Source organism: Artibeus jamaicensis, unplaced genomic scaffold (genome assembly GCF_021234435.1).
Source record: "Artibeus jamaicensis isolate MK-2021 breed Jamaican fruit bat unplaced genomic scaffold, CSHL_Jam_final contig_467, whole genome shotgun sequence".
NCBI classification, from domain to species: Eukaryota; Metazoa; Chordata; class Mammalia; order Chiroptera; family Phyllostomidae; genus Artibeus; species Artibeus jamaicensis.
In genome coordinates, this window is record NW_026521845.1 from 5,404,933 (window position 1) to 5,426,375 (window position 21,443).

A 21,443-nucleotide genomic window follows, 5' to 3' on the forward strand; every position below is an offset into this window, starting at 1 on the left:
GCTGGTATAGTTCAGTGGATTGAGAGCAGACTGTGAACCAAAGGGTCGCTGGTCTGATTCCCAGTCAGGGCACATGCCAGGTTTGCAGGCCAGGTTTCCGGTGGGGGCCACATGAGAGGCAACCACACACTGATGTTTCTCTCCCACTCTCCTTCCCTTCCCCTTGTTCTATAAATAAATAAATAAATAAATAAATAAGGAAAGAAAGAAAGAAAGAAAGAAAGAAAGAAAGAAAGAAAGAAAGAAAGAAAGAAAGAATCTTTTAAAAAAACCTATTGTAAAGCAATATTCTAAGAAGTAAAACACAAGAAAAAATTTTCACGTTCAAAACAGAGATTAAATCAACAATGGTCGTTAAAAAATAGAATACTACCATCATTTAAAACCTAGATTTAGAGACTATTTAATAACGTAGAAAACCACTCACATACTGTACTAAGTCCCTCCCCCCAAAATCAGTGTACTACATAGTATGGTCTTATTCCACAACCATATATATTAAAAAAATAAAAAGCCAGAAAAATGAATGCTCAAAACAGGAATGGTAATGATTTCTGGAAAATGGAAAGTCTGTTTTCTTCTTACATTTTAATGTATTTTTTCAATTTTCCCAGGTTTAAAAATCAGTGAAAAATGAAGTCATTAACAAGCTAATGGGCATTATATACAAAGTATATCTTACATACTGTAATCACTAAGTCTACTCTAATAAATTTCAAGTATTTTTAAGGAACTTTCTAGAGTTATATAAGATCACCAAATCTTTAATAAAGTAATTGAACTAGATCTGCAAGAGAGAATTTTTCAATTGTTCAAACATTTTTTAAGAGACCGCGATTTGCCAGGTGCTGACACTAATGACAGTAACTAGAGAAGACATGGTCTGAATCAGATATTTGCTCTGATACGTGGTCTGAATTCAAACGATGAATGGCTGTAAGAAAAATAATTACATCTGTTCCTCAACCATGTATCAGAATAATCTTCAAAGAGAGCAAATATCTTAATAATGAAACAAACCAGTTCTAGAGGGGAAAATGTGAATTTTTTTATAACCTGGGAGAAGAAGAAATTTTCCTAAATATGACCAAACTGAGAAACATCGAGAGATTTATAATTGTGATTACATAAAATTTTGAAAAAATCTCTTGCATGGCAATAAAAACAAAATAAGAAGACAAATGACAAACCGGGAAAAAGATGTCTGCAACCCATAAATGCTTTACCGTGTTCCAGAACTCTCACCTTAGGCTAACAGAAACCCTTGAACCCAATACTCCTCAAGATTCAAGAAACACCTGAAAGTGAGTATTTCCTGAGAGCCTAGGCACTGAGACGTGAACTGAGACGTGAACTGAGACATGAACTGTGAGGAGACCTCTGAACAAAAACAACCACTACATTGTTGACACAATGCTCCCTGCACAGACAGAGCCGTACATCAAATCTTCGAGTACGCAGAAAGGTACCTGGGGTATCTGTCGTAACACATGGAACAGGGGATCGGACCTCCTCTCTGCTGCCAAGTGTCAGAAAAGCCTTCTCAGAGACAACGTTCAAGCCAACATCTAAGTGGTGACTACTCATCTGGTGACATGGGCACAATTCCAGGAAGAGAAACAACCGGTACAATAACCCCAAGGTGAGAAAAAACATGGCACAAAAATACAGAGGAAGACTGCTATGCACTGGTGCCAGAGAGGCAGAAAAAGACAGGGACAGGTATTGCCACAAGACTTGTGGCACCTGTTAAGAACAATGGTTTTAATCCCCAGAAGTGATGGGAAGCCAGTGAAGACACAGCAATGTTGGGAAAGCAGAAAAAAGCAGAGGCTGGCTCAAGCCCAGTGGCTTCTGTGTTCTTTGGTGCTTGAAGCAACATGCAGAACAGACTGCAGAGACACAGGAGCAATGTGAGAAGACTGACTCTGAGGCTGCCGCACGGTCCAGGGTAGACACGAAACGGTCTGCACCAGGAAGAACGTTAGGGACACGAGACAGGCTGGGAAGGTCAGTGGGCATTACACTGTCCAGACACTGCAGACAAGGGAGAGCAAACACGGGCCCAAGGGTCCCAGCCTGCGCACTGAGGGCAGGCCAGTGCCATGGATCGAGAATGAAACACCATGTGAGACCTGACTCACAGGTACAATGTAACAGCCACCAGAAACATATGAAGGGGCTCCCCAGTGGCACCGAGGACCTACATGTTAAAGCATCAACAACATTAAGGGTTTTAACTACTACTCCACACACAAGTTAAAGTATGGAAACTAACTAGAGTTAGAATGTGTAATATGAGCTTAAGAATCATTCTTTTGACAAACATTTTTCAAGTAACACCTATGTGCCAAGCACTGACAGTGCAGGGCAAGTTGTGGTTCTTGCCTTCAGATTCTCGTGTTCCAAGAATCATCCAAGCATATAAAAGAGAAGAGTATTACTAGAATACACTGGGAAGCCTTCCTAAGAAAGTAACCTTTGAACTAAGATATGAATGATGAGGCGCCAGTCTCATTAAGAGCAAGGAGGAGGAGGATCCAGGCAAACCACTGCAAAGACAAAGGCCTGGGGGCTGAGAAGAGCCTGACAAGTTGGCAGAAAAGCAGAAAAAAGCCAGTGAAACAGAACTGTAGCAAGAACCTTTCCCAAAACCTTTACAGTGGAGCAGGGCATTGTGCAGAGAATTCAGAAGGCCCCTAATTTGAATGTGAAAAAACAATTTTATTTTCACCAACTTCTAACAGAAATTAGCATTTCCATCTTTCGTGAATGTAGGCAACAAACCACAGGACTATGAACAATGGCTGTGACTTTGTCATCAACAGATGACATGAAATGTCATCTGATATGAACTGCTATGAAATCAGTCATTTTCATATCACCGCTGCTAAAGTATTTGAAATATCATCTATGCTCATATGATAAATTCTGGCATTTATTAGATTTTTTTTTACTGGGCCTTGCTATGTACTGCATTCATAAAGAAGTACAAACTACCAAGTCATAACTTGCATTTTTAAAATACCTTGATAACTTTACTTCATTAGAACAGGTTTTGTCATCTTTTGCATTTTATATTACACATTAAAAACATTCAGAAAGAGGGACTCATGGGGTTCACCAGTCCACCAAGAAGGTCCATGACATAAAAAAAGATTATGAACCTCTAATCTAAAGGAAAAGAAAGTTAAGATTCCTAGCAACTAAATGCAACTTTTGATGCTTGTTTGGACTCTATTTCCAACAAATGAACTCCAAAGAGACATTTTTCAGGAAAATCAAAGAAACTGGAAAATGAACTGAAAGGACACCAAAAAATTTTTTTATGTTATATGAGATTATGCCTCTGTGGCTAGATTAAAAAAAACACCTCTTGATTTTTAGAAGTGTAAAGTATGTAGGCACAGAACATCGGTGTTTGGATTCTGCTTTATGATACTTCAGGAAAACAAGAGATGTGGAATAGATGAAGAGGGGTTTAGAAATGGTAGTTACAGAATCTGTGTGATGGGCTGATAGAAAATCATACTAATTACAATTCTCTACATTTATGTCTCAAGTTTTTCAAAATTAAGGAAAAAAAGGGAGGAAGATAAAAGGCATTTAGTAGTTGCTTTACAAAAAGAAGCCCCTTAAAAAGAAGTAAATTACGAAGAGGCACCGTGGGCTGCAGAATGAATGAAAGAAAGACGCCCCTTTCTCCAGGCTGACTGGTGTCCCGGACAAGGGGTCAGGGCTCCATGAGGCTAACGAGGATGTCCCTTCTTCACCGTTTGGCTCAGGAAGACAGTGGCACCATTAATACCTGCTCTAGAATCGCTCATATCTTGTTGAGTGCACACTCCCTGCCTGACAGCACCGGCCACCGAGATAAAAGAAATTCACTCTCCTTATTCAGCCGTCTTTGATCAAGTTAGCCTATCTTGGCACCAGAAACAGCAACAGTTTAGAAGAAATAGTAAGTTACAGCCCTAAGCGAGTAGTAGGTGCTGATTAAGATCCAGCCTCACACTGAAAACACCTGACAATTCAGAGGAACAGTGTGGGAGGAAGCCAAGGGAGGGTGGGTTGGTGCACAGACACAGGAACGAGGCAGGGCCAGGCCCCTTAGTCTTCGGGACTGGTAGGAAGGGGAAAACTGGATGGGAACGGCAGCGCCATATTTAGGCAACTGGACTGTACAAGATGGGTCCCCGGTTGTCACAAAACAGCTAATTAAAAAGCAACCCTCCGCATCTGCGCGGTGGAGGGGCCGCTGGCCTCTCCCACTTAGGGTGTGTAACAGCAGAAACACTGACATGGTCTGCACTTGCAGGAAGGTGGCTTCCCTGCCCATTACACCGTCCTGCTCACCTCACCTGACACCAAACTCCACAGGCTCCTTGTCTTTGCACAGTGCTTCCTCAGCCTGATTGACAGGGGACAAAAGAGCCTTGTCGCTTTGTTCTCCAAACACTGTATGCTGTTGGAATCGCCACCTTCCGTTCGGGACTCCCAACAGCAGGGACACACGATTCGAGCTGCTCCACAACCACGAGGCGGGTGGCAGCCCTCCAGGCCCCTGGCACCAGGCTGCGTGACTGCCCAGTGGGCTCAGTGGTCTACAAGCAGACCCGACACCAAATGCACACGTGATGCCACCCGGATGCCACACCGAAGTGTGTTTTTGTAGCATCTACCACACTATGACCTTTATACTGGTACCTGAAGCTTTAAAAAATGACATAACTTTTCAAAAATACTAATAATAACTCAAAGTTTAGAAATAAATCAAATGTGTATCAATGCTATCTATTACATTTAATCCAGATTTTTAAAAAGTTCCTCAACTCAAATAATTAAAGTTTTAAATGCTTTTTTTCCATTAAAGTAACTGAAGGGGGAAAAAAATCTGACAATATATACCAAGGTTCTTGATAAATTATAATGTACCCACAAACTGACTATCAGAATGGTGAGGATAGCCCTATGTTAAAACTCAACATTTCCTAAAGACATTATCAAGTATTTTATACAGCTTCTCAAGATAAATTATTAAATTCTATCATATTAAAAGCTGAATTTTGGGGTTTCCTGATAAAGAAAAGTAAAAGCCTTCTACATAATAGCAGTTAAATTTTTTTTGAAAAGCTGAGGACCTGCTTAATTTAGTTCTCAAGTTTGATATATTGAAACATACAAAAATTCAATTCCAGGATGTTTATGGAAACACATATAAGACATTGTGACAGAAAGGCACTTTGTCGTCTTTGTAATAAAGGCACTTTGTAAGAAAACTGAAGAACCTCAAAATATCAAATTTAGGGAAGTAAATAATTAGACTGATAGTGTTCAAAATTCATTCAGTGTTTGAAGATGACGATAAAAAAATGAATTATTTCTGACTCATTGTAATTTGTAAAAGTGTCAGAATGACCCGGTATCAAAGTAATTATGCTTGATCTTACACACGACTGCAAAAATCTGACTGTACAGATTTTTCATGACAACAAAAACTATGACAACCTCAACGGGAGACACTTAATCTGGGTCTATGGTGTGGCTTTTGTCTCCAATTAAAATAAAAATCTTTAAGAACTTTATTCCTCAGTATTACAAATGAATGTATCTTCAATTTATTCACAGTAAAACACTATTCTAAAATTTCAAATAAAACTTTAGTTTCATCCAGAGCAGAATCAGTAAGAATTTAAAACAGGTATTTAAGATACAAGGTGGGCCTGGCTGGTGTAGCTCAGTGGATTGAGCGCGGGACTGCGAACCAGACAATTACAGTTCGATTCCCAGTCAGGGCACATGCCTGGGTTGCAGGCCGGTTCCCAGCAGGGGAGGCACGAAAGGCAACCATACATTGATGTTTCTCTCCTTCCCTTTCCCTCTAAAAATAAATATATAAAACATCTTTAAAAAATAAATAAATAAAATACAAGTGGCAACAGTCACAGAGGAACATGAGAAGTAGGAAAGACAAGAAGAACAACACTAAAAGAAACATCCATCAAGGAAAAGACCTGGAGAAAACTGAAGGAGGACTTCTGCCAAGATGGAGGCATAGGTGGAAGCACTGTACCTTCTCCCACAACCAAGTTTAAAAACAACAAAGTTTTAGCAACAAAAACGCAGCCAAACCACAGAAAATTGAACTACATCGAATTCTGACAACAACGAACCCTTCAGCCAAACTGGTAAGAGGGGCAGAGCCAACAGCAGAGCGGGGTCGGGCAGGAAAGATCCACCAGACCGACCCGGGCATGCAACCCAGGTGCGCCAGCAGCCGTGGGCGGATCCCAGGTATGGAGAAGCAGGAAGACCCACTGAGGGCTGACCGCAGTCACACATTCGAGCACACATAAACCGGTGAAGGAGCTAGCAGTGAGACGGACCACCCAGGCCCCAGCAGCAGGAAGCGGCAGAGGGAACCGCCATTTGTCCCTCTCTGACCCCGCACCCACATACAGCATCACAAACCAGTGACCTGGGTGGCCCCACCCTGGTGAGGGGCTCTGCTCCTCATACCTAACAGGCACCAACAGATCAAAACATGGCTCAAGAACAACTCAGAGAGCCCCAGAGCCAATAAATCTAAGCGACCAAGAAATAGCCAAACTTTCAGATGCACAGTTCAAAACACTGGTGATCAGGATGCTCACAGAACTGGTTGATTATAGTCACAAATTAGAGGAACATATGAAGGCTAAACTAATTGAAATGAAGGGAAATACACAGGAAACCAATAGTAATGGAAAGGAAACTGGGACTCAAATCAAAGGAGTGGACCAGAAGGAGGAAAAAAAATGACCAAACAGAAAAGAATGAAGAAACAAGAATTCAAAAAAATGAGGAGAGGCTTAGGAACCTCCAGGACATCTTTAAACACTCCAACATTCAAATTATAGGGGTACCAGAAGGGGAAGAGGAAGAGCACATGAGTGGAAACCATACTTGAACAAATAATAAAGGAGAACTTCCCCAATCTGGCAAAGGAAATAGACTTCCAGGAAATCCAGGAAGCTCAGAGAGTCCCAAACAAGTTGGACCCAAGAAGGAACACACCAAGGCACATCATAATTACATTAGCCAAAATTAAAGTGAAGGAGAGAATCCTAGAAGCAGCAAGAGATAAGGGGACAGTCACCTACAAAGGAGTTCCCAGCAGACTGTCAGCAGATTTCTCAAAAGAGACCTTACAGGCAAGAAGGGGCTGGAAAGAGGTATTCCAAGTCATGAAATCCAAAGACCTACATCCAAGATTGCTCTATCCAGCAAAACTTTCATTTAGAATGGAAGGGCAGATAAAGTGCTTCACAGATAAGATCAAGTTCAAGGAGTTCATCATCACCAAGCCCTTACTATATGAAATGTTAAAGGGACTTACCTAAGAAAAAGAAGATAAAAAAGATGAACAGTGAAAGGACAGCGAACTCATAGTTATCAACAACTATACCTAAAACAAAAGCAAACTAAGAGGACAGCTAGATCAGGAGCAGAACCACAGAAATGAAGATCACATGGAGGGTTAGCAACAGGGGAGTGGGAGAAGGAGAAGGGGGGGGGAGAAGGTACAGAAAATAAGTAGCATAGAAGGTAGGTAGAAAATAGATAGGGGGGAGGGCAAGAATAGTATGGGAAATATAAAATCTAAAGAACTTGAGACATGTGGTCATAAACTAAAGGGGAAGAATGATGGGGGAGGGGTGTGCAGGGTGGAGGGGAATGAAGGGGGGAAATAGAACAACTGTAATGGCATAGTTAATAAAATATATTTTAAAAAAAGAAAAGAAAAAGATCTGGAAAAAAATCAAAACTTAGAATTAAAGATTAAATGAGGTTTGGCACAGTGGGGGGAGGGGGGAGGGATGAACTAAGTAGGATATGCCAATCCAATGAAAAATGCCAGAAATACTAAGATAAGAAAATAAAATCTTAATGATGAATTTACATAGAAGATTGGAAATTCATTGAAGATTTAAACCAATCTATGAAGAACTAGAAATTGAGACAGCAAACTAAAACTCTGCCAACAACAGCTGGCAGAAAAGTATCCATCAAGGAAATAGCTAAACACCAATTAGAGCATGTTATCAACCATAGTAGGTTGTTTTTCATATGAATGAATTCTAAACATCTATCATTAAATAAAAGGAAATAAAAGCAATGAAAAACATACACATAAAATCATATCTGTGTTAAAAAAAAACTAGTGGTTAGTCTACAAAGACACTGAGAAGGAGTCAGAATGTAAAAGTGGTAAAACACATTCAATACTGGTAATAATTTCGTTAAAATTAGAGAAATTCAAATTGTATTGATTAAGGTACATAGAAACTAGAAGCTACATTGTACATGAGTCTGTTAAAGGAAATTAGTCTGCTTTTGTGCATGAGTCATATGTAACTACAGCATTACACATGGACGTACAATTAAAAGAATATATACAATCGAAGTGAAATTTCATGGCACAAATTTTCACCGTGTTATTAACAAAATACCATTATATTTCCTAACTGGTTTGTTTTCTCCTATTCTTTTATTTTTCTCAGTTTACTGATTTTAGACAGAGGGGGAGAAGAGAAGAAGGGAAGAAGGGAGAGGGAAGGAGGGAGGGAAAGCGAGAGATCAATGAGTTGTTAGACTTGTTTATGGATTCACTGGTTGACTCCTGCATGCGCCCTGACCAGGGATAGAACCTACCACCTCAGTGCATGGGGATGAGGCTCTAAACCAACCAAGCAACCTGGCCAGGGCTTTTCTATTCTTAGAACATGGCATCATGTGCCATGTTCTAAGAATAGAATTAAACCACTTTGGAACAAGATGATGCTAACATTATCATTAAAAATTACACAGCGGTTTTGGGGTTATTTCCGATCTAAGTACCTGAATAATTCTTTCTATGCTTCTTTCAAAAATAAGTCTCAGGAGGTTCGCAATCACGGCATTAACTGAGTGATCACTGGTAGACTAACTTCAAAAGATACAATACAGATAGTATCAAAATCACTAAAATACTTACTTTTACGTTGTTTTTTACAGAACTTTTTGAGTATATCTGAGCTAAACTGATGACATATGCCTGGAAGCAAGCTTTCAAATGCTCCTGCTCAGGTCTGCATATATTTTAGAATTGCAGATAAACTCTTTAATGAAGTACAAACCTAAACTAATGGAGTTTAATTACAGCTTTACACCAAACATATCATACACTGCGCACTGAATTTTCATTATATTTTTTTAATTTTTATTGAATTTATTAGGGCAATGGGTTTTCAGTAAATCTAGTAAGATACATAAACTTTTACTTAATATGCATTAAAATTTCCTAATCCCTATTAATAGGAGTTCTGTTGCCATAATTCATTTTTCTTGAAGTGTTATTAGCATCAAAAGGCTGATCACGGCCCTGGCTGGGTGGGTCAGTTGGCTGAAGCATCAAACCTCACACGAAATTGCAGGTTTGATCCCAGCAGGTGCCTTTGGGAGGCAACTGACTGGTGTCTCCCTCAATCAATGTTTCTTTCTCTTTCTCTCTCTCTTCCCCCTCCCTTCTTCTCTCTCTAAAATCAATAAACATATCCTCAGATGAGAGTCCTTTAAATTGCTGATTATGCTGACAAAATATTAGGATAAAATGAGACTTTATTCTCTCTTAACACAAAGAAAATACCAGAATAAGGAGATTAATACCCACCTATCTAAATAACTATTCACACCAAATACTACCAACTTAACAAAATGGTGTTTTCTGTTCAGTATAAAAAGTTCACAAAACATTATGTTTAATGTAACAATATTTTCGCAGTAGCTGTTACAATGAATTCAGTGCAACAATTAAACAGTCCTGAAAGGAACAACACTAAACAAGGTATAACTGTATACATTTAAACCTCCAACCGAATCCCAGAGGAAATTATTACAATGCCCTCCTCCAGATGAGGAAACCATCTTTACTACAAAATAAGGACACAAGGCAGTGTTTTCTGGGATGGGAGCCACGTGGCCTCCCAGCCTCTGCGCTCTAAGAAGTGCAGACCATGCAACAAGAGCTTCCTAAACTCTCACACTGCGGTCCGCAAAAGCCACGGAGTACCCACTGAGAGCTCCCTGCAGGTGAAGAGACCTCTGCTGGATCCCTGATCCCAGGGTTATAAACTCTCCCTTGAGCCACTGCCCTGTTCTCAGCTGGAACTTGACGCAGAAAGAAAACGCTGCTGTGAGATGGATCAACACACCCAGGAACACGTGTGCTTTTGGAATGTGTAGTCACTTACTCTATGATTCACGTCTACTACACTGACGACCCTAGAAGAATTATGAACTTCCCCGTGGTGCTGGACACTGCCTTAGGACAGCCCATGAGAGGTACCTGGACTGCCTACAGATTCAATGGCGTACCACAGTCACCTATGGGCAGCCATCCACTTCACATCTTCTGCCTCGGTCCCGTCAGGTGGAACTGGAAGAGTGTATCTCATGGAACAGGTGTGGACACAGTGTGTCTGAAAACTGGGAGACCATGTTTATGAAGAGCAGGGATCCTTTCATCACAACGCACAGGATCTCACTGCTGCAAGCTGAAGAACATTCAACAGCTACCCTACTTCTTTGAAGAGGGAAAGAAGCAACAGATGCGAAAGGCAGTGGTTTCTTTGTTTCCTTGAGGCGAGTCACTATCAGTAGGAAAAATAAAGATAATAAAAACTGTGAAATTAGTAAGTGTGAAATTCTCCATGGAAAATCAGGACCACATCACACTGCTAATGAGCCTTATGGAAAGGGTCTAACGACTGTCTCCTCGAGTCCTTCACGTTTGTTCCAGCTGGTCACGATACTGAAGAAAATAAGGATGAACCAAAAATCAAATGATTTCCAAAAGTCAAAAAGTTGCTGTATCACTGGCAGTACACTGAAGACGGTGTGACAGTCACAATTCACTTTCCAGAAGTGAGTACCAAGAGGGCATTCAAGCAGAGTTTCTGCCTGATCCCATCAACACTGTGCTGAAGGGTCAGAGGTCTTGGGGAGGAAATCTCTGCTCATCTACTGATCATGAAAGCAGTATAAGGATGATAATAAGAACAACAGTAAAACTCAGAAATTTCCTTGATTAAGAAGGATGAAGGACTGACCTGGCCTTAGCCAGAAGCTGGCAATAAACAACGGGAATTTATAAGACATTCAGCCCAACATGCTACAACAGCCGAACATCTGAAGTCTCTCACCTCTGAAGAAATGACTCCCAATCCAGATAAAGAAAAGCCTCCTGTAATGCTCAAGAACTGGAATATGCTATTTTCTTTGAAGGGAGTTCCACATTATGCAGATTTGATGGCAGTGCATTAAAAGCTACTCATGCGGTGAAAGTTGGGAGCAAACAGCACCTGTCACAGTGAGTCCTGGAGAAACACCAGACCTGCAGGAACCGGGGTGCGGACGCCTGACTCTGCACCCAGACCGCAGCACAGAGGCCAGGGTGCGGCAGCACATGGTCACTTCCCATGCTTCAGGCTACACCCAAGCATCCAGACAGACAGAAACTTTTTGGTCTGTGCTGTACACATACGTCACTCCTGAGTAGCCCGCACACACGCCTCTGCCATGTTCCCATCCATTGTTGGCCCACTCGTGGGTCCACTGCACTTTACAACAGGCGGGAAGGCCGGCAAGTGCAGCAGGTTGCTAAGCAGCAAGCCTAGAAACCAATGATCCCATTTTAGGCTTTCAAGCAACAAATGAGAGATTATTTGTTCTGACTACCAGAAACTTCTTTTTTAGTAAAGGTTAAAACAGAGACGGATACTCCAATATGTTGGCCTCTCTGTGCTGGGAAAAGTGTCAGCAGTAGCTGGAAGGCTGGGCAGTTGTACTGTGACCTGTATAGTTTTAATGTGTTAAATAAAATTATCTCGTGTGACAAAATCAGTCAATCAGTGAATAAAATAACACGTCCACTGACAGAAAAGTGAAGTGACTCCTTAACTTCCTGAGCTGCAGAGTGAATGGAAGAGCTGGGATTCAAAGCCAGGGCTGACAATCCACAGTGTTTCCCACTGCTTCATTTCTCTTGAACAAGCAGGAACCGCCTTTACTTAGATGCAGACTTCAAATGAGAGGGCCACTGGCCCCGGAAGGTGGTGCACAGGAGGGAAGCAGGATGGCTAAAAGGCATCAGGCCCTGAGGCGACAAAAGAAAATACCCCTCCTGGTAGAGGCAGCGTCCACTTGCTCAAGGCTGCATCCACTGGGGTGGGAGACTCGGGGAGACAGGCTCGCAGAAGCAGCTGGCCGTCCTGGCCGCCCGTGTGGCGTGCTCAGGCTGACCAGGCAGGCAGCATCAGATGCTGGGGAAGAAGCGCTCCTATGCACACTCGTAAAATCTACACATAAGCAGTCTTCTTCTGCATCTTCCTACCTGCCCTGCTCTCCCCACCAGGATGATAAATGGACTGGGGGCCCTACTTCTAGATGTGCTTTCCTGGTGTCTTCAAGTCACCCCAGCTCAAACTTCAGGCCTCATTCCCACTACCGCCCCCTCAATGGACCAGCCCGTCTTCCAGAAAACCCCCCAGTTTCAGGTTCCCATGGCACGATACACCCCACACACTCAGCACAGCCACGATTTTCTCTGAGGGGCTGAGGTATCTCTCTTCCAAGGGACCCTGGATGAAGTCCACGAGAACGTGCCAGTCTTTCACCTCTGCCATCCAGGACCTGGCGCAGTGTCTGCTGCCCCCACAGCCCCCTCCCCCTCTGAGCGGACACAAACAAGTCCATCAACACCTGAGCAAGAATGAAAAGACTCTGCAAAACAGGGTGCAGGGAGGTTACTAAGGTATGCATTTCTGCTTAAGAATAGAGGTTTGAGAAGAGACTGAGATTCTGGATCCTTCTACAAAGTACAGGTTGATGGTCCTATTACACCCCTAGCAGACACTGAAAATCCACTCAAGTTTACTTACTACTAGAAAAATGGTTCCCTAAAGACCTGTCAGAACTACTGCCTGTAAGAGTCAACTCGAATAACGATCTTAAAGCTTTAGAGCTGCCCAATTTCAGAGTGCAAAACACCTCCTCAAAACTGCACAGACAGCAAGGTGATCCACAGACAGTCGAGAGAGGGGGAGGGGAAGGGGAGCACCAGGCCCCCCACTGAGCTAGCTGGAACAGGAGGCTGAAATGAAGGTGTGCCGGATTCAACAACCAGATCCTCACGGATCGGCGATTTATACCTCTCATCTCATGGACCACAAAAGTTAATTACTAAAATTCTGTGGCACACCAAAACATACACTTTTTGCTGATATGACACAAAATAGGTGTAACTGTCATTATCCACACCAGATGGCTGTTGTTGTACTGGCTGTTGTCATTTTGTTATTTGACAATGTAAGGGGAACAAGGTCAGTTCCTCTGACTAAGCAGTCAGGTGGTACATATTTTAAACATTCTTGTAGCACACCAATGGAAAAGCGCTGTTACAGATAACAAAGGATGGACTCATCATATTTTCGTAGTCCCTCTCCAGCTGAACCACAGCTAAGTTCCTTGCTACTATCTAACAAAGAAAGGTCTTCATCAACCCCTCTCATTTACTGAATTTAATTTTCATGAAAGCACAAGCAGGTGGCATTTACTTAGGTAATATGGCCCCTTTCATAAAAGGAATCCATGAAAATATATTCTGCTGTCCCTGTACTAAATGGTTTCTACTTTCAACCTGTAACTCCTAAGACGGCTTCCCTGAAGCTGATCCAGTGCAACACTAGCTCTCCCCAGTATTCCCGACAGGAGGGAGGAAAAAGGCAAACTAAGGATAAACAGGCTTGGGAAAGAATGCACACTCTTGATTCGTCTATTAAAAATGATCACATCACCATACCACAAATCCGGTTTAATCTAGTATTCCTAAACATTCTAGAACCCAAGTAATACACTCTGAAACAGGTACACAACTGAGAAAAGCCTTCTAACAACCCTTCCACATTCATGCCTCGGCCTCTGGAACTTTTACTATGAAATGCATTTCTTGACCTCAGTCAAAATTAACCAGCGACCCAATTACATAAACTTGTAGCTAACTATAAAGACACCTGGGCTTCTGTTCCTGTAATAAACTTGAGTAACTTATTACTTTTGTGAAGTACTAACCAAATATTACCAAACCCTGGCAGGGCATTAGTTTCTATAAATCTCATTAACTTAAGATTCTAATGAAGTATTTTATTATCAAAACACATACCTTTTCCCTACAACACATCAGAAACATTAATTTGTGTAAAAAATTTCTAGCCATCTGCAGGAATCAATTTATTAATTTAGTCATACATCTCCAACAGAACTCTGGAGTCTGGAACTTAGTCATGTAGATCAACCCTAATGCAGACTGATTCTAATTTTAGTAACTTTGTACGTCAACTTGGTGCATCAAAACCCTAAAGAACAATGGCAACAAAATGAACTGTGTCACATCTGTGTAACACATTAAGCCTTTAACAGACACTTAAACAGCTCTGTATGTCTGGGTGGATATCATAAAAGAAACTTTCTTAGTTGGAGAATTAGGTACAAAATTAGTGAAACTCATAAGCTCACAAATGCATAATAATTCCAGAAGAAGAAAAAGGAAGGGGGGAAAAGCAGCACAGGCTTGAGGTTTAACTTTTTAAAAGAAACAATTATCAGAGAACTTCAAAGCTTTCCAGTTCACACTTCTGTAAGCATTCTGTGAGAACTGCTAAAACAAATCGCGTCATAAGCAGCAGAGATCCAAAATGGGTATTAAAATACTGAGAGACCGGCAATCCGACCACTCTGTCTCTGCTGCATCCTGCACAATGCACAATGTCTTCCTGTGATTACCTCCTTATTACTGCACACTGTGAATGTGCTTCAATTCGCCCCTCTCGTTAGCATATTTAAGAACAAGGTCTCTGATGAGGAAGCATCCCTATCATTCTCCCACTGCTTAATCAAGAGGCGGCCCTTGGATTTGAGAAAAATTGTTCTGTAAAAAGAATCACTCTCAAAACTAGCACTGATTTTACAATTTGCATGGAAACTCAGTGATGAAACCAACTTAATGGCATTTCATATGAAACAAAAGTAAAAACCACAATAACCATAGACTTACTTTGATGGCTACCAAAGAAAAACAACTTCGCTTCCACACTAATCCACTAGGGGAATAACCAGTAGGCGAGTTCTGTACCCCAAAATGTCAATAAGTGAATCTTTACAAATTTAAGTTTTCTCTAATAGAGTTATATCGTGAAGTCAGGAAGGACGTGACCGATGTTAGAAGACGGGTGTGCCTGACCTCTTACCACTCGCCCAGCACTCACTGGCCTCTGAGACACTGGCCTTCCTGCTGTGGTTCTGCCGGGGCTCGCTCGTGGTGACCTCTGCACTGTCTTTCACGGGACACTCTCCTGCAGGCCTCTGCTCACCCATCACCTCCTCAGGGACGCCTCACTCACTCTTCCCCTCGAGAAGCCCTATCTGTCTCAGTCACAGCTGCAGTCCCAGAAATCAGAATAAGGTCTTACACAGTGCTGAATGAACGAACAAGTCCATGTACAAGTTCAAAATTATGAAAATAAATCTGATGACAATTTGAAAACAGCTGTATTATCAGCAGAATATCTAATCCTCAATTCCATGGGAAAAAGAAAAAAGTCAACTTTTAATATTAGCGTCTCCACATTTAAATGCTGCTTCTGGAAATGAGTAGAGCATGGCAAGATCCAGCTCAGTTGAGAGCAATCAAAGCGAATGAAGGACCACTCTATGTCCCTGCGTCCTCAAAGGTCTGATGACTCCCCAGACAAAGCTTGGAATCCGTGTTTTAAATGTACGGTACTCTAATTAATGCATATACTAAGTATTTTAAAGTGTAAAAGGTGTCATGATCTGTAACATAAATATGCAAAACGAGGTTAATGGAATTCCTGCTCTATGTCGCCATGTCCTATCACTAAAAATTAAATGTTAAAAAACACATACGGCTTAGAGACTTCAGACTGTGCGTTACCAAAATAAAACAGAAAGATTGCTAAAAGTGAGCCAAATCTGAGTATTTGGTTCTGTCAAGTTTGCACTTTGTAGCATCGCATCAACACTGCACTCTGTCCTTTCAAGACCGTAAGATATTATGGCACGAAGCTCTCCAAGCTGGACCTTGGCCCTCTCACTGGCTTTAAACCCTCTAACCAGGTAGCATTCTACCTACTTGCAGTTAATCACAACAGATTTAAACACACGCAACTCAGGTGAAAGAACGAGAGAGAGAGAGAGAGAGAGAGAGAGAGAAAGAAAAATAAGGACACCCATGAATCAAAAAATCACCACACAGATCTAATGACACAACTGGTCACTAATGACTGTTTCAAATGGAAAATACTGAAGAGTAACGATTTCTTCAACATCCGCCGCCACACAAAATGAATGGGACAAAAGGAGCTCTGCAGTCGGAGCGCCTTACCGTCACAGACTTCAGCGTCATGCCGTGGTAGGTGCCCATTGTGTCGATTTTGAAGCCTTCCGTTTCTGTAAGGAAAGAGGTTTTCTATTAGATTTTAGGTATTTCTTTATCAGTCACAAATCTAAAGTAATAATCTTCAATATATCTTAATAATTCAACAGTACAACAAAGCCTGGACTCTGCTGAACACATAAAGTTAAATCACATACTTGTGAACATAAAAACTGTTTAAGGGTACTAGTCTCAAAATATATTCAGACACACCCAAGAGCCCAGTACGGAGAAGCTGGTAAGACCACCTCTACAACTATATCCACTACCCACACAGGTTGTTGACAGGTTGTTGGGAGGATCAAAAATTAGACTAAGATTCTTGATGATACAATCCAAAAATTATTTACACCTAATACTCAATCATAGCACCACTAAAAGCATTGTCATGAGAAGTCTTTAACATATATAAAAAGTCACGTTCCAGAATTACATTGATAGGCATACGTTATACTGTAGAAAACTAGTGTTGTAATTAGGATAAGGGTTCCAAGCCAGAGCCCCAACATGTCTTGCTGTGAAGCATCAGCTATTAAATGTTTTACGCACCGCAAGCCATGTGGTCTCTGTCCTAACTACTGAGTTTTACAGTTGTGGTGCAGAAGTGAGAGAAACAGATGGGCATGGTGAGGTCAGATACGACCTGCAGGCAGTGATTTGCCAACCCCTAGTTTATGTGAGCATTTCATGAGAACGCTGCAGTGAATAAGAGAACGGACCACTGTCTACAACGTAGATTCAGCACACGCCTCTGTCCAGCCGATGAAGTCAACACAAAAATTCGCTGCACCAGACAATATCCTTTAACACAACTTAAAGATTTCAGCTAGTGGAGGCAAAATGACAAATGTCAAACGTCCATTTGCTATCACCTCACTTTTTCATGAGCTAAGCCAAGACAGATGAGAAGTCACACCAGCATTAGTCCACTTGACTGACCCCTCCCGCGTCGGCCACTATCCCACGTGGACTTCCACAGAAGGATCCTCGGACAGAAACTCTAATCTGTGCTTCCCAAGTTCTCAGTGCACACAGTTATAATCCGGGAAACATGAGCTGACATACAGCATCTCCCCTCTAAAATGACTTTTGGAGAAACAGCACTAACAGTCAGAACAGCATATGTATCTGATAGCTTATTATATACCAGTCACTAATTCTAGGGACCTGATTAAACAGAGTAACCGCACAATAACTCTGACGGACAGGTTCTATGCCACTACTGCTATCAGTATTGTAATATTACAAAGGAAGAAACTGAGGCAGAATGCAGGCGAAGTGTGACGCTGGCCGTCTGAATAGGGAATGCATGCACTTAAGCAGGGCAGGCAAATTCGCTCTGCAGGACACCAGACAGGGGCGGAGGCTTTGCAGACAGCACAGTCCCTGTCACAATCAACACTGCTGTCACAACACCAACGGAGCCATAAACTTACATAAATGAAGGAGTGTGACCATGCTCCAATGTGGCCTGCCAACCCCTCCCTTAAACATCAGGCCTCTCAAGTTGAGTACAACAGCAGTAAAGAATGATAAAAATTGAGCAACTTGCCTTCTTTCCCTTTGAATCGTTCCTGGTCGTATCTGTTGTAGGCAGCTGGGATAGGCTGTTTGGTACGCAATGTGGGATCCTGAGGAGAAATAAATCATGGCTTCACGTTAATAATCTAAACTGTTACTAAATATTCATAATGAACACCACAATAAGGGTGTTTTCTCCTAAGCTTCTTTCTTACTATAGCCAACAAGACAAAAGGAGGGTCATTTGATGCTTATTTTCAAGATACTATTTACTACTACAAAACAGCCACGCCTACAGGAACAAGGGCAAAGTGCCCCAAGTAAACTCACAGGAAAGCAAAAAGCAAAACCCTTAGACTCTGCAGAAATAAAACAGGTGTGCATAGTATTTTCATTCCAATGACTCAAATTTCCTTTGAAATAATAAGCTCCCTCCAATTATAATTTTTAAACAAAAAAACCTTTTTAATTCAAAGTTTATTAAGCTGACATTTTAGAGCCTTTTCACTGAATTATTTTCCAAATTGTTCATCTTTAAATTAAAATAATGACAACTGTAACAACAAACCCATTACAAACGTATAAGGCCAGACTGAAGTTAACAGAGGTGGTTTTTTCCCCCAAAATACTTAGAAAAAGTTGCCAACCAAATGATGGATAATTTAATTCACAAATACTTTATCTAAAACTCGGTCTGTAATAATCTGAAAAACATATTTAAAGAATATTCCAAAAACTGGTTGGGAAATTCATGATACTCGGGAAAACTAAAACACTCTTCATTTTGTTGCTCCAAATAAGAGACACTTTAATTATTTAAGACTGTCATTAGAAATGTATGCGCGCGCGCGGGCACACACACACTTCCCTAGTCAAATACAACACTAAACTTTTCAAGTATTTTAACGATTATGGGAACACAGAGAATATTCACAGTCACAAAGATAATGGTTAAACTGTTAAGATTCGACACAAGTCTCCTACCAACTGCTATTTGCAATGTCTTGCAAATCATTAACGTAAGCCCACTGTTTCACCATCAAACGCTCTTAATCATCTCCCCGTCCCGGAGACTTGTAAGCTCAGAAAGGAGAGGGACTGGGAACCTTCTCATTGTTGTATCTCTTGTCTGCACACAGCCTGACAAATAACAGGCACTTTCAGTACTGCTGCCAAGTCCACAGAAAGTGTTTATCTACACACCCGCAAACATTCACTACTTATACATGATTAAGTACCAATGATTCCAGCAACAAACCAAACTACTAGATCTTGGAAAAACTATATTTATATCCTATCAAATGTTGATATACTTTTAAAATTTTTATATAAAACGTAAACAATTATTTGTATATTTATTTCCTTTGCTGATGCATATAAAACTAGTTGGAGGATTTGAACAAAATTAAAAGGTATGTCCAAATTTAAATACAGTCCATATATATCATACATAAAATTTATTTTGGGAGGATCCTAGGTGGCACTTCAAAGAGTGACACAGGCAACCTTCCAAATAGCTAAAACTAAAGCAGAATGGCCCTGGCTGGTGTGGCTCAGTGGGCTGAGCACCAGCCTGCACACTGAAAGGTCGCCAGTTCAATTCCCAGTCAGGGCACTGGGCTGTAGGCCAGGTCTCCCGTTGGGGGTGTGCGAGAGGCAACCTAGCACCGTATCTCTCATACATCAGGGTTTCTCTCCCTGTCTTTCTCCTCTCTATAAATAAATACAATCTTTAAAAACTACAAAATTAAAAGATTTGTTCCTGAAGTAACTTATAATGGTGAGAAGGGTTTTCACATCCTTTGTGTGTGTTGCACCAGCAAAAGGTTTAAGGCCTACTAACAGAAAAACTTCAGGATTAGATGTCTTCAAAATCACAATACTGAAAACCAAGCGTTGTTGTTAGTAAAATTACCAGGCGAGCAATAAACATTCTTACCACAGGTGCTGCATTTGGGGCCGGTCGCTGTTCAGGTGCACGCCCTTCTTCTCTGGCTTTTACAGACTGAAGAATTGCAAAAATATTCTTGGAAAAATTCTAAAATATAAATAGATTTTAATTAAGCCCACTTTAGTTTTAAACATTCAAAGACAGCTGGTTTACTTAGTAATTCTAGACTAAGTTTTCTACTGATTCTTCCCTTCTACACCGTTATGAGATATTACTGCTACACACGTACGTCAAATCAACTACCACAAGGAAACTGACCTAAAGACTGATTATTATAAACCCAGTGCTTTTCATTTTACTTAAACTGCATAACTGGCCTACATTTATTTGTATTCTGCATCTACTCTAACTAGTTAACACTTCAATGAGACAGATGAGACAAATTCGTTGTCAAAAGAGGCTTAATTCTAAATCAACTACCACAGGAGTCCCCCCTTATCCATGGGGAATGTGGTCCAGGCCCCCAGTGGATGCCTCAAACAGCAAATGGTATAAAAGCCCTAATCACTCCCTCATTCCGCCAGAAAAGTGCAGCAGCTTCTTTACCAACAGATGCAGCTTCTCCAATAATTTTTACATTTTTCAGTCCAAACTTGTTCTTGAATCTGGCTGACCATCCCTTACTTGCAGTAAATGACTAGGGGTCACTCATTTCAGGGGGTCCCTGCTTGAAGTCTTCGTAAAGGTTCAATGCTTTCTGGAGCAACCTGGGGTTTTAAAAATTATTTCCCACAATGCAAGAAAAGTAATGACAAGAAAGAGTGGCACTGTTCTTAATTTTTGCAAATCTCAATGTCTGGCTTAATAGAAGATAGCTATAATTTCACATCTATTTGTACAGTTAATATTTGTTGTAATACCTTTTTGTTTGTTTTGGTGTAAATACATATAAGAAAAACCTAGCCTCTCTCTCACAAACACACACAAGAGTGTAACAGCTTTCGGATAACTGTGGATACTCTTTGGTATCATGCCAACACATACTAAGTAGTAGTTTCTTAAAGGTTACTGCAATGTGAAAACCGCATCCGTAAATTTCTGTACTGTTATTTTTAAATCCATGCACTGGCTTGTGTGGCTCAATGGATTGAGCACCCGCCTGCAAACGGAGGAGTTGTCAGTTCAATTCCCAGTCAGGGCACCTGCCTGAGTTGCAGGCCAGGTTCCCTATTTGGGAGCGTGTGGGAGGCAACTGATCAATATATCCCCTTGCACATCACTGTTTTTCTCCCTCTCTTTTTCCCTCTCTTCCCCTCCCTCTAAAAGTAAATAAATAAAATCTTTCTAAAAATACATAAATGAATAAAATCCACTGGTATCTTTGGTACAGTAAATAAATTTTTTTCTTTTACCCACACATAATTCTGTTAACAGCATGCAACAGTTGTCTGGAAAATATTCATCACTGAATTATGGAAACCTTCCCCATGTTACCATACT

At 41.1% G+C, this 21,443-nt stretch overlaps 1 protein-coding gene and 1 pseudogene across 1 annotated transcript in view; one reads left to right on the plus strand and one right to left on the minus strand.

The window, feature by feature from the left end:
• The window catches only part of CDC73 (cell division cycle 73), an 82,777-nt gene that overhangs the window by 40,610 nt on the left and 20,724 nt on the right, over positions 1–21,443 (minus strand). Inside the window, exons 8-10 of the mRNA XM_037142903.2 lie at positions 19,992–20,090; positions 18,084–18,162; positions 16,481–16,545 (exon numbers count right to left, since the gene is read on the minus strand). Coding sequence (XP_036998798.1) covers positions 16,481–16,545; positions 18,084–18,162; positions 19,992–20,090 — 243 coding nt within the window. The remainder of the gene's footprint in view (positions 1–16,480; positions 16,546–18,083; positions 18,163–19,991; positions 20,091–21,443) is intronic.
• On the plus strand, positions 1,491–11,393 carry LOC119047467 (nudC domain-containing protein 1-like; annotated as a pseudogene).